Source organism: Brugia malayi (assembly GCF_000002995.4).
Source record: "Brugia malayi strain FR3 genome assembly, contig: Bm_v4_Chr2_contig_001, whole genome shotgun sequence".
Taxonomy (NCBI): Eukaryota; Metazoa; Nematoda; class Chromadorea; order Rhabditida; family Onchocercidae; genus Brugia; species Brugia malayi.
The window spans coordinates 9,951,271-9,964,785 of NW_025062476.1; the positions used below are offsets into that span (position 1 = coordinate 9,951,271).

Below are 13,515 nucleotides of genomic sequence, written 5' to 3' on the forward strand. Positions count from 1 at the left end.
GCAAACGAAATTAACTTCTCATCTGTCTATTCTATTGCAGTAATACGATGAAGAAAGAAAAATAGGATATAACTACTGTAAGCGAAATCAATATAAGATAGATTTCACAACATATTATAAAAATGTCTCAAATCAATCAATCCGAATCATTGAGATAAGAACGTTCTATTCCTTTAAATAACGGTCCGGTTGGGTTCGGGAAAGAAATTAAGGACATCCGTGATAACTCGTGCGGTGGTACATCACTTTTCGATTGCGTTGTAACAGTCGCCAATATGGTATCAAAAATTGGTTTGATGGGCGTTTGATTTGATTCTAAATTAGATAATGAGAATAATTTAGCCAGTCATTCTATAAATGACATTAATATTTATAGGACTATTTGCATAAGATTTACGTGTTATTACCTACTGAGTTCTTGTTTAATTAATCGATTATCAAACTATCAATGACAGATTATTGACCCTTGGCCTTAATCAGTATAACAGTATCTTTTGGTTTGTTTGAAGTTCAAGCAGCTGTTATCATTCCGTCAGGACAATCATGTCGTGAATTTGAAGTAACTTTTTGGTCGAAAGTAGATGATTTAGATTAGCTAAAAGTTCACTTGACTTACTTCAAGTCTGTAGAACTTGAACTGAATCTTTTGCCTTTTACCCGCGATATTGACTCAGATATGATTTGTTTTCTTTATAAATGTGAATCGATACAATATACAGTCAAATAATTGAAAAAGAAGAAATAAATGGTACTGTTGAAGAGGAGGAAGAGAAGACTTCCTTTCGATCCTTCCTTTTTTATTCACTGATTAGAGAAGATTTTTAAGGATGTAAGAAGTGGGCTGGCTTAACAGATTAACATTTACAATGAAGACAGATATACATTTACTATTTGACTTTTAGATAAAGAATTCATCGTTTCAAAAAATGGGATAAAACAAAGGAATATCGAATTGGTTTATAGTAATGAATCATTAGCATTATTCTAAACACTTAATGTGTAAAAAAAATTTTTTTGGTTTTCCGACAAATCACGCTTTCAAATTTGTTCGTTTTTAAGTTAAAAAACAGGAAAATAAAAAAAAGGAAATTAAAAGTGAAGCTTTGTGTCGATGTATACGTGCATAACTCCAACTGTCAATGGATATGTTATTCAATCTGCAACGGTCAAATAAATAATACCAGATGAATAATATCCTTAAGTCTTTTGATTTTCATCACACAATTACTGTACGGTGAAGAGCAATTAGATGAAATTATATCGAATAACAAAGTGAATTTGACTGAATGATTATCAAACTGAAATACAGTCTTACTTGGTTGTTTGAACTCGAAATAGCACTGCAACTAGCTAGCAATAGTAGCAGTGCTGAAAATCGAACCATCATTTGACTGCCAGGTGTTCGCTGTTACTTGAAAACTTCAATTCGAAATAACTGATTTGTTCTCTCACTCCTTATTTCTTCCTTTGAACGAATCATTTCTTTCTCTGAGCCTAAACAAATCATTAACAAGCATGAAAATTTTAAAGAAAGATGAAAAATGGATGTGAAAGCTGTTTCAAATGAAAAGCAATAGAATGAGAGAGAAAGTTGGAATGCTGAATAGGAAAACGAATTTGTAGAAAATTAGACAAATTGAATCTCAGAATACTTGTAAAGCGTTTACACCAAAAGAATTAAAAAGTAGAATTCAATGCAGTTTTTGATCAGTAGATGAAGTATGTAAAACACTGATACAGTTTGATTAGCATTTAAAAGAAAGATTCGTATGTCCAGTGACAGGAAATCTAATCTAAACTTGCGTAACGTAAACATAAAATTCATGGTTTCTCTCTTGTATTGTAACTTAATGAACTTCTATAAAATCCCTCTTTAACTTTAAATTGCATAGAATTATAATTATTCATTCCATTTCATTTGCATAGAATTATAATTATTCATTCCATTACATTTGTTAAGTTTTTTATAAAATTCTTAAGGTTAAATGAACTGAACAGTAATAAAACTGAATCAGGTCATCAGATCACTTCAAAAAAGCATACATAAGGTTATTACAAAGGAAAAACTACTCAAACTTGTACGATGCAAAGTGCCAAATTATCCCACCTAGTTCCATCTACTTCCGTCATTGTTAATAGCTAATGATGGAGTTATGACTCAAAAGATATGAATACTGTTTCTTAGAATTTGAAACTTTTTCTTAAATTTGAACTGGATTTGAAATTGATCATTCGGATATTACAGAATCATCACAGATTCTGTAAAGCTTTCATGAGGCAATCCTTCCATCAACTGTAAATCTGTATTTAGTAAACAGCATTCACTGCTAAATAATTCACAATTTACAGTTATGCATTTCAAATTACTTTAACAAAAACCGCCCACACACGTAGGCGTGACATTTTCAATGTAAAAATAATGCCTCGTGGATGAAATATCTTCACTCTAAGTCCAGCACATTAACAGAAAAAAAGAACATAGTAACTAGCGAAACTATGAGAAATTTAGCAAACATTGCTTAAACTTCGGATTTTGAACTGGTTTGCTAAATTTCAGAGTGTGGCGATAGGTGGCACTGATTGTTTCTGTGTGTTACTAAACTTTACCTATTATGAAAATTAAGATCCTCGCACGGTATGAAATCAGCAAAATTTGCAGTATTAAGTATGAGTGATGCGTGCACTTTTCAGATATTTGAAGGGGAAAGTTTGTATGTGGAAGTGTATGACATAAAAGTTATTACATTTCATATCTTAATTAGTGAATTCAAATGATACTTTTGTACTATATTTATTTGAGTGATCCGTCTGTGCCATATAAAATAAATTCAAAAAAAAAAAAAAAATTAAATTTGATATTAAATAATTACGAAAGTTTAATTAGTTTTAATAGTTATAATAGTCTAATAGTTTTAATCTTCTGCACTTTGATCCTTTCTAGAGGTATTATTTTTTTTAACAGTTTTTCTTACCAACCTGAGAATTCTTAATATTAAAAAAGAATTCTTAATATTCTCAGTACTAGAAGATTTTTTGATTTCTTAATTAGCATAGTTTCAAGAAGTGATAAGGAACCTAAGTGATTGTAAAAAACCTTTAAATATTTGTTTTCAATTTTTGTAATGTTTTCAAATGAGAATGATAACATGCAATAGTTTATGAAGTACGAAACCATACATATCATTTAAAACTAATCAAAGAGTAACACTTATTCGAATTATTTCTGAAATTATTTTCGCATAGTTTTTGGAGAATCTCACAGTATATTACAGAAATGCTGTGATCTGGTCAGAAATGCTATGATCCGGTCAGAAATGCTGTGATCCGGTCTGGTCTGATCAATAATACTATGATGGCACTCAATCATAATAGAAAAGAAATACATTTGATAATAATTACAATCGACGATCGCTAGTCACAGTGTTATTTAGTATGATTGTGTTCGTAACTTTAATAAATATATCGAACTATGCAAACAATCTTTTCCTCATAAATGCACTGAATGCCTGTGATTGAAATTTCTTTTCAGCCATATTTTTTTTCGTTAAACATAGAGTTCGATCCTGAAATTTCAATTTTTTGGACAGTAAATCCCAAATAAGTTGAAAAGGCTAACAAATTGAAATTGAATTATATAAAACAAATGCCATGATTAGCGCAAATTCCCATTTTTGCAATAAAATTCATCTTTAAATTTCAAATTTTTTTTAAGCAGTTAATTAAAATTGGGCAGTAGTCATAAATTTTTAATAATATAATTTCTTTGTATGGCAATTACTTATTTTACAATCAACTGTCATTTATATAATTCAATTCAATTAAGTTAAACTGTTGAACTTTAAGAAAACATTGAGGGAAATTTATGTTATATAAACTTCTACCGACTTAAATAAAAAAAGCGGTGTTATTTCTATTTTTATTATATCAGTTAACAAATTAGTTATATTCATCTTCATCGAAAAGGAAAATTTTGAGATAACTTGCTGAATCAGTTTCATCAAATATAATTTTATATCAGAATTAAAATTATGGTTGAAGTGTAAAGATTCCTAATATTTTGGAAATTGGAAATTACAGAACTTTAAAGTTCAGTTACCATTATAAAAATGTTTAGATTATAATGGTCCTTATTTCGGGGTTAACTAAATGGGTTTTTTTTTTTTCAGAAACTCTCTAATAAATTGGTTTTTGATCATTAAATTGTAAAGTAATATTGTTTGACGAGAAATTTTTTGTGTGCACTTGAGGCGTAAAAATTTTGAATGAAAAAGCGAAACTTTAAAGGTAACATTGAAGATATGCCTAAAAACTGAAGAGTATATGATTTTACACTCCGCTGGACTTATAGTTTTGCATTGCTCTTTTAGACCGAGTATAACTGAAATTGTTTCCTTTCCTTCAGGATTTCTGGCAAGGAAAGGACAAAGAAATATGATCACTTCAAATCCAAATCCTACAAAAGATTTGCTTGAGATTTATTATATCTTTGGTTTGTTAGATTTCTTTTCCTTCGACTATAAAAAGTATTGCTTATGATGTGCATGTGAGACATTTGCCATTTACGAATGAAAAAATAATCAAATTTATTAGGAAGAGAATAGAATTAACTTTTGAGATCGTCAATAATTTGTTCAGCGCTGCTTGATTAAGAATGTGTGAAGATTGAGGAACTATTGAAATGATAGAAATCTTCTGTAAAAATTTTCAATTTTACTTGGAATGCAATGCATCATTAACTTTCTGTTTTTTTGTAGGGACAAAATAGCATGAATTATTTTTGCTAATTTATTATTAAAATACAAATAAATTGTTATGTAATTATGCTAATTTTTTCAACTAAACTGCGAAAAGAACCATAAATTTTATAGAAAACTATGAAGTGTTAATATGTAAAACTTTTGCCAATTTGTACTACATCCAGTGAGATCTTCTACTCAGTGATGATACCATGAATGCATTTGTTACACATTGTTTTGTAGGGAAAATGAAAATGAATGTTGTTAAATATGACGATGATTCGAACTGGATTAATAGGATTATTTGGCTGTTTAGATTAGGACTTCAATCAGTTGCGCACATGTGAACACAGTGTTCAATCATTTGCACCTCCTCCCTTTAATTAGATCTCCAAGTTTTAAATCATATCGTCGTCATGTGACGTTTAACGTGCTCAGTTCTATTTTAATCATTTTTACGATGATAAAACGTATTAATTTCGAAATTTATTTCGTCCTTAAAAAAAAAAATTGATAATAAAATTTTCATTTCAATATTTCCACCCAACTAATAAGACTGATTATAAAAAATATTAAATTAGCAAGTCGCTTCTTCGTGTTTACCCCATTTCATATCAGACACCGCGGTACATTTTCTATTGTAAATGATTTATTATGATTAATTTCAAATAAAATTAGAATGCACTATTCTTTAGATAAGCTGTCAAAGTTATTTTCTCGTCTAATTTCAAAATTTAAATATGAATTATCATTTCATGAGAATGATCCATCTGCCTCTGTTTTGCGCATTTCTCTCCAACTCTTTGCTCTCGTCCTCTTCTTTGAATAGGTAATTGAACTATGAAAAGAAAAATTACTCTCATCTTCAGCCTTTCTGTGAATAGAAATATTTATAGAAACGCCACCCCTTGACCTTCTAATGACTCTCTTATAGTAGTAGTAGATATCCATCATGAACCATTTACCTTTTCTAATAATTGTCATTTGTCTTCACGATCAATCAAACCTCACGTCAGATTTTCCGAGAACCTTCCACGTAACGTACCTCTTAAGAAAATGCAGTCATTTACATCAATGGATTTGCAGCTACTATTATTCTCACTTATCCAGGTAGATTTCCTGCCTGTAATTACAGTTTGTAGATTTACTATTGTATCACTGCTAAGCTATTACAAAGGTTTAGATCATTTAATGTTTTAATTTTTTGATTTTATATTATAATTATTCTGTGTTCTTTAAGTAACATCATTTAACCTTAAGTTGAAAATATCTTTTCTGCTGAAGTAAGTTATCCTTAACTGTAAGCTCACCATAGCTTAATTTAATTGGAATTATATGAGAAAATGATACGAGAAAATTCTGATCAATCGAAAATTAGTTTCTCACTTAGCAATTATAACTTATTCAAAGAAATTGATTCCTAATTTATTTTTTTTTACAAATAATAAAATTGAAGTAAACATTATTGTAAATCCTACTAACATTACTGAAAACTTATAATTATTCGTCCATCTTTATTTACTTTTTTCATTTTCAATTTATTTTCTTATTGTTAATTTCTAGCACATTTGTTGACAAAAATCGAGAAATATGATAATTTTGCAGCTCTTATTTATTAATTTATAGTTAACTTTTCAAACTGAATGTGATTATATATCATAGTCACAGAATCATTTGTAATTGGTCAAATACACAACAGTTCACCTGAAATCAAATATTAGATAACCTTAATTAAATAACCATAGTAATGCAACAATTATTAGTCTTTTATTTATCACCTTTTCTATTTTCAATTTATTTCTCTAATTTTGACTTCTTCCACATGAGACATCATTAAATGAAATATGCATGGATATTTATGATTTACAATGAGTCATTTACAAAAGGTCATAAAGAATAAAATCTCTGATAAATTCTTTTAATCAGAGAAGGCTGCAATTATCTCATAACATTTTTTAATTAATAATAATTACTACCTTTTAATTTATAATAATTAACTTTATGCGAAAAAAAAAAAAAAAAAAAAAAAAAAACGAAATAGAGTTAAAAATTTTGTGTTTATTGTCTAAGGAAAGCATTTTTAGACTTCGCTATCATCATTCAACACTGTGCAAAATGGGATTTCAGGTGACATCGATAATTTCTTCATTCTTTAAATTGGCCAATTTTTTTCAATTTGTGATTTATACTTGGTTGATTTCTTTTAAATATAAGGCATATTTTGATTCTCTCTGCATTAACTGAGTACAAGAGACCAGTTGTCAGAAGAATTTAAGATTACTTTGCTGAATTAGTCGTTACGATAAATGCTAAAAAGATTTTGTTCCTTTGGTTTTTTGATTCATCAAAAGATGGTTGGATTTTCTTCACATTAGAAAATAGAGTTAAATACTTAATCTATAATTATTAATTAAGTTTTGAAATAATTGTCATAGGCCAACCATTGGTAGAATGTGGAAATGAATTTATCCGATTTTCGGTCAAAACAGTAAGGCCTTTTCGCGGTAAAGTATTCGTCAAAGGACAACATGGAAACAGCGATTGTAATCGAAATTATAGTGAAACTGATTCTACCAATACTTTTCATTCACACGGTAAATTTTAAATATATAGCTGAAAAGTTTAGGGTTTGAAATTGTTGGATATGCGCATCCCTTAGAGTTTTACTGAGTATCAGTACTGTACGAAGGAGTCTCGAACAGGTTTTGATTTTAATCAATTCTGATATAAGTAATAACATATGACTTCTTTCTTTCTCTAATATATATGAGTTAAGAATCTTTTTTTCGATATTCTAGTCTAACAAGTATGTTTATTATTCTTGCTCCCTCTTTTAACCTTACATCTTTTCCTTTCTTTGCCATAAAAGAGGAAGTAAGAAAGGTAGACGATATGGCCGATTAGATTAGATAAATTGCAAGATTGGAATTTTAAGGGATAAATTCTAGCTTGAATTTAGTGAACATAAATATTTCTAGAGACTGCAAACAGTGCAATACAGAAAAGGAACGATTCGTTAGATGAGCCAGCATTTATGTCATCTTCTCAACCACTGGCTAAAAGTATACAAGGAGCAAGTTTGCTTAGTAAAGCAGAAGAGAGCAATCCGGAAGCAATTAGAATGACTAGTACTATTCATGGTGAAGAAAATTAAAATAAACATCAGGAATAATGAACAATTTAACTGAAATCAAAATTGAAGAGAAAAAGTTGCATTCTTTGTGGATGAGAAAGTTATCATAACAAAAGATGGCTCAATTAATCTTAAGACCGAAAACTTCACTTTGAGATAAGTAATTAGCTAGCAAAATCCTGAAATAATTGAGGAAGAATCGACTCATTTAAATATGTTATCAGAATGTAGCATAAGTAATGAAATTGGTTACCAATTTATCATTAAAGATTGGGCTTAAGGATAGCGAAATTGATTAATAAATTTTGGAAAGAAATTTGTTTAATACATTAGAAAGTTAGAAATTACAGCTTTCAAGCATCAAACGTTTAAAACGTTTGATGCTTGAAAGCTGAGTAATTTTAAGAAATTTGATAATATCATTTTCGATGATATCATTGATAATATCAATAAATTTAACGAAGAAAAGTATCAGTAATAAATCAAATAAACCTGCTCGATTCTGTAGATTACCGATTCGTAACGACAAAACCGCACACATCAAGACACTTTGATACAGCTTCCACAACACCTCATTGTCCACCATGCCCGATATGTCGAGATGAGCTGAAGATTGAAGAAGGAGAAAATACCGATGGCATTGCTGATTTGCTTATTAGATTTGGCAATTGTAATGTTAAATACGAGCAACAAGTATACTTCTCCTTCATTTAATTATTTGTTCAACCTGAAATCACTGATCAAAAATTCACTGATAGTATCTGAGCTACAATTTTCTTTTGTTTCACTTGTTTCACATCTTATCAATCTTCAGATTAAAAAAGTGGTAACTGTTTAAATCGTTTACAGAGAAGATTTATTTCTAATATTATGTTAGAGAAACTGATCACAAAATATGTAACCATTAATAACAAATACATTCATTAACTTCTAAATTTTTTGATTCTGCAATCATATAACAATAATATGCGACCTAATTGAATTAAGAAAATCAAATCTCAACAAGTATATTTCTCCTTCACTTAAATACTTTTCAATCCTTTGGTTCTTTTTTAATTCAAATTTTTTATTAATGCATGGAAAAAAGTTGTGTGAGAAGTAATGAATATATATTTAATGAGCAGTTGTCTATTGCATGAATAAATTTTAAAAAAAAGAAAGAAAAAATGATGTAAAAAAAGCTCATTATGTCTTTGACAGAAGACAATGGCAATTCAATAATTTAGCGGTAAATCAAAAGAAAGTTCAAAGAAAAAAATAAAACTGTTGATGATTTTTATAATTAGGTTAAGGACAATCAAAAACAAACTACTGAATGTAAGCATCTTCAGTTATAGTGATTATCGAAATTTCCTTAGATATACTTACCTAGTGACGATCTATAGTTTAAGAAAGACAAATACTACTAGTATAAGACTAACATTTGCTAGAGTTGCATAAGTATTGTAGGAGGAATAGGCGCCTCAAATATTAGATACTAGTAAAGCTGAGGAGAAATATTTAACAATTCAATAAGGAATGCATTAACTCTTATATTCTTGGCTTCCCCTAATTTTTAAAAGAATTTCAGACAGAGCCTCGAGCAATGATTGTATCATTAACAGTAATTGTTAGCTTTCATCAGAATTTACTTACTAAATTAGATCGAGCATTTCGTATTCAATGTGCATATATGGAAGGTAGTGAAACGATCGATACTGATTTAAGCGTTAGGTTTGTTTTTTTGAAAACATCCATGTGTCTATTGAAGTCATCCAGATTGTCAATGCATGTTCTACATAATGCATTTTAAATGTGAACTCAATCAAGGAAGTTCACTGTATTCTATTCTGTTCCTTCATAACCTATACTTTTAATTCTATAAGGAGCCTAAATTAATTTTCGCATAAAGGATGTGATAAATTAAGAGTTACTCTGGAATTTTTCAGTATGCCTCCAAGTATAGATGTCGAATCAAAAATTAATACACCACAATGTATTTATCAGGTTAAAAGTTCTTCTGGCAAAGTAATCACGAATGCTCGGGTTGGTGAACTCATCGAGCATAAATGGATTTGTCAGAGTCCCTTCAAAGGTTATTGAAAAATTTTTAATTGAAATTATCTATATTTTGAATTGATCAGGTCTTAAATATACTTACAGATGACTAAGATTCTTTCAAAGAAACTAAATTAAATGTGTTCTTATAAAATTCCCTGCAATATTGGAACTGTTTATGAATTTACTGTGATTAATCTTCAAGTCTATTTCAGACTATCATTTACAATTTGCACAGGAACTATTCTATAGAATATTTCTGAATGAACTTGAAATTTCCATTTACTCATTTTTTGCTTGAATTAAACAAAAAATTTCAGGTGTTCATGCAATGCTGGTAAGGAACTGTTATGCAGAATCAAATGACAACTTTAAAGTTTCTGTTATTGATGATAACGGGTTCGTTTGTTAATTTGCATTTAATTTGTGATAGTTATCATTTTTTCTATTAAACATTTTTTTTTTTTTTGATTTCTTTTTGTTCAATATGCATAAAAAGTAAAATCATTTATCATATTATTTCAATAACTGTAAAAATTCTTCAATTTATGAATCAGTACCTTCTGACTCTCTTCTTAATTAAATGCCATAATTATATTAACTTAAGTAGCAAACCAATGCATTAGGCAATGATATTAGTTCATTTCCATTTATTGCTATTTTCAAGTAACTAATTCAAGTATATTTGATTTTGTTGAACAAAGTTATATTTTGAGATGTACATTGGATCCTTATATTTTACCGAATCTAGAATATGCATCAGACTTACTGTCAGTGAAAGTACGAGCACCTGTTTTCAAATTTCCTGATCGTTCCGATATTAGTTTCCGATGTGATGTTCTGATTTGTCTGCGAGGCCAACAAGATTGCGAACTGATTACGATAAGTTTTTATTTTATAAACTTCACTAACAATTTATTACCCTAATTAATTTTGATTGTTATTAAGGAAATTTATATTATTTGTATGCCAGCTTTATACAACTTCAATTTCATATTAATAGCGTGTTTGTTTAAATATAATGTAATTTAAATGATATAAATGGGTCTAGTTTAATTTTGAGTAGAAATGAGTTTGTTAAATATTAAGAGCTCAGTTTAAATGAATTCAGTTTGTCATAAAGTTGATATACCTTGAAGAAAGCCCTAATGATTAATTGTAATTAGTTGTTATGATAATCAAAGGAAAAAGAGTGAATTTCGCTGTCTGAAATTCTCGAAAATGGATTGATTCAAGAATAATGAATCCATTGCTAAAAACTTTGCATAAGTTTCAATCTATAATTTGGTAGAATAATATGATTATTCCCACAACTTGTCCCAATAATGTAGCCATCTTATTTTGTCTGGAATTGTCACAGCTTTGAATTTAAATTGAGTTCTTATTGTGCTAATGGATTAAATTCTGCAGAAAACTTTAAAGAAAGAATGCAAATAATATAAACTCTAACTTTTACGATTAAATAAATAAATAATCAAAGCATTTAGGAAAGTTTAGCTTGGGCAGTATTCTGGAAAACAATAATTGTCACTCGAAAAACTTCAACTTGGATTTAAAAATGCAAGATTAATTCAAAGTTTTATTTGATTAGAAAAACTTTTCCTTTTTCTTTTTTTACTTTGATTTTTCATCCTTTTCATACTTTGATTTTTCATCCTTTTTTTGTTCATCTCTTCGTTGTTTCTTCCTTCGTTTTATTTAAATTTCCGGTAAAAATTAAGTTCCAGTAATTAATTTTTGGCAAAATTGTTAATTTATCACAGTTGGATTGGACTAGAAGTTATTAAAGTTCGGATAATTTTCTAATCATAAAGCTTCGCATTAAAATTTACTAGTGCAGCGTTAATTCTAGGACATATGTCGAAAGTAACAGATATGTCAAAAGCATATATGCTTTTAACTGATCGATATTTTGGGAACTTAATTAAATAAGTTGAAATTGATATTCAACAATGAAATGAATTGTCATTCCTTTCCTCACATGAAATAGTTTAATTACGTTCTTATTTGATGAACTGTTATTCATTTTTCAGCCACCAAAATGCGCTAATAATAAACGAAGACGTCGCGAGTTATCCAATATTAGCAGAGAAAGTTTGATTCTTCGAACACCAAGGATTAATATCATCGACCTGGATGATGATGATCAAGGTATAGTCCATGATTTCCTTAATTAATCTGACTACGCTGATCTCAGCAAATTTCTGGTTAGAAAAATCTCCACACAGCACAAAGTTGATGTGAATTTGCCTCAATTCCAATTATTTCCTATAAAACAGTCATGGATAAGGTTTGATTTTATGTTTGTCACGAAGACAGTCCACAATACACTCATAAGTGTTGTGTTGCTATTACTGCAAGAGTAATAAAACTCTGAGCGGATACACTGATAATTTATGCCTTAAATGTTTCATTTGCTCAGATAGTTTTTTTTTTGGAACTCAAAAAGCAGTAATCAGTAAAGTTAGTTTTTTGTCAGATCGCAAAGTATAATTTTTAATTATGCAATTAAGAATTAATGAAGGAACAAAATACTGCGAAGATTTCTATGTTCCATCAAACTTTCTTTATTAATCAAGTTTTGTGGTATATTTAAGAAATAATGCTAGCAAATGTGTGATATCTGTTCATGATAGAAATTTATACTAATTTGTTAGTCGTGTTCACTGTTTCTGATTTTAAAATTATTTACAGGAGTAGGATCAGAGCAAATAATTTTAAATCCCTCATTATCCGGTAAATCGTTGCGATACTGCTTAACGGTGACTCAATTTGCATGCATCATTGCAAGTGCTACATTTCTAATTACCACTACAGCGACTCTTGTTGGTGCTTCTATCATCAACTCCAGTTCATAATACCAGTATCCATTAATTTGTGATTACATTCCAAATTCGCATATGCAATTTTATTAAAATATTGTTAAAATGCAGTGCCGAGTAGAACGACACAGAATAATCCAAGAATTTCAAAGACTTTTTTTCACTACTTCATTATTACAAGCTGTAAAACTTCAGAATTAATCTGCTGTAATCTAATATGTTTATCGCATATAGTAATGTAATTTCAAGACTGTGAATTAACTGGATTATTTGAAATTGTATTGAAAATCCCTTTACAAATACTGCTCAATAAATTAATTAATGATACTTTAAGCCAAACTGAGATTGTCTTCAATGAATCGCCATTGGAAACTGTAACTAATATTTCGATACCACACGATCTCCATAATAACAAGTGACAGTAAATAATGTATGTATTTAGGCATATATACTACAAATTGATGAATATTGACAAAAAGGTAATTTGATCTTATTATCTCAAAAATTTACAAACGAGGAAATTCTTAGCAAGTCAGGTTAGCCAGATCAAAAAAGTGATAATTATCTCGTCACCAAAGAATCTTCTCACGACTAAATTTTTCATTTAGGTGGAAATTTATATATAAGGATATTTATTGAATGCATGAATTATTTGCTAGTACTAAAGTACATATGGATGAGAATTTCTTATACTAAGCACTTTTATGAAGATGTTTCTAGGTTTTCTCTTCCCCTTATTTCCTAACTGATAAAAGTCAATCTTCTGCCTTAATTACATCGTTTAATA

The 13,515-nt window shown here is 29.0% G+C and overlaps 2 protein-coding genes across 2 annotated transcripts; one reads left to right on the top strand and one right to left on the bottom strand.

Moving 5' to 3' along the window:
* Positions 1–136: 136 nt before the first annotated feature.
* On the bottom strand, positions 137–2,130 carry Bm17532 (Uncharacterized protein; the record flags this gene model as incomplete). Its single annotated transcript, XM_043079111.1, has 4 exons — positions 137–315; positions 1,120–1,157; positions 1,316–1,350; positions 2,077–2,130. 4 exons carry the CDS (start codon positions 2,128–2,130, stop codon positions 137–139), a joined length of 306 nt encoding a protein of 101 aa, XP_042935045.1.
* Positions 2,131–4,431: 2,301 nt separating this feature from the next.
* Positions 4,432–12,764, top strand: Bma-cutl-9 (Zona pellucida-like domain containing protein; the record flags this gene model as incomplete). Its single annotated transcript, XM_043079112.1, has 10 exons — positions 4,432–4,489; positions 7,172–7,330; positions 7,715–7,876; positions 8,378–8,562; positions 9,440–9,582; positions 9,798–9,943; positions 10,227–10,305; positions 10,623–10,743; positions 11,940–12,057; positions 12,601–12,764. 10 exons carry the CDS (start codon positions 4,432–4,434, stop codon positions 12,762–12,764), a joined length of 1,335 nt encoding a protein of 444 aa, XP_042935046.1.
* Positions 12,765–13,515: the final 751 nt, after the last annotated feature.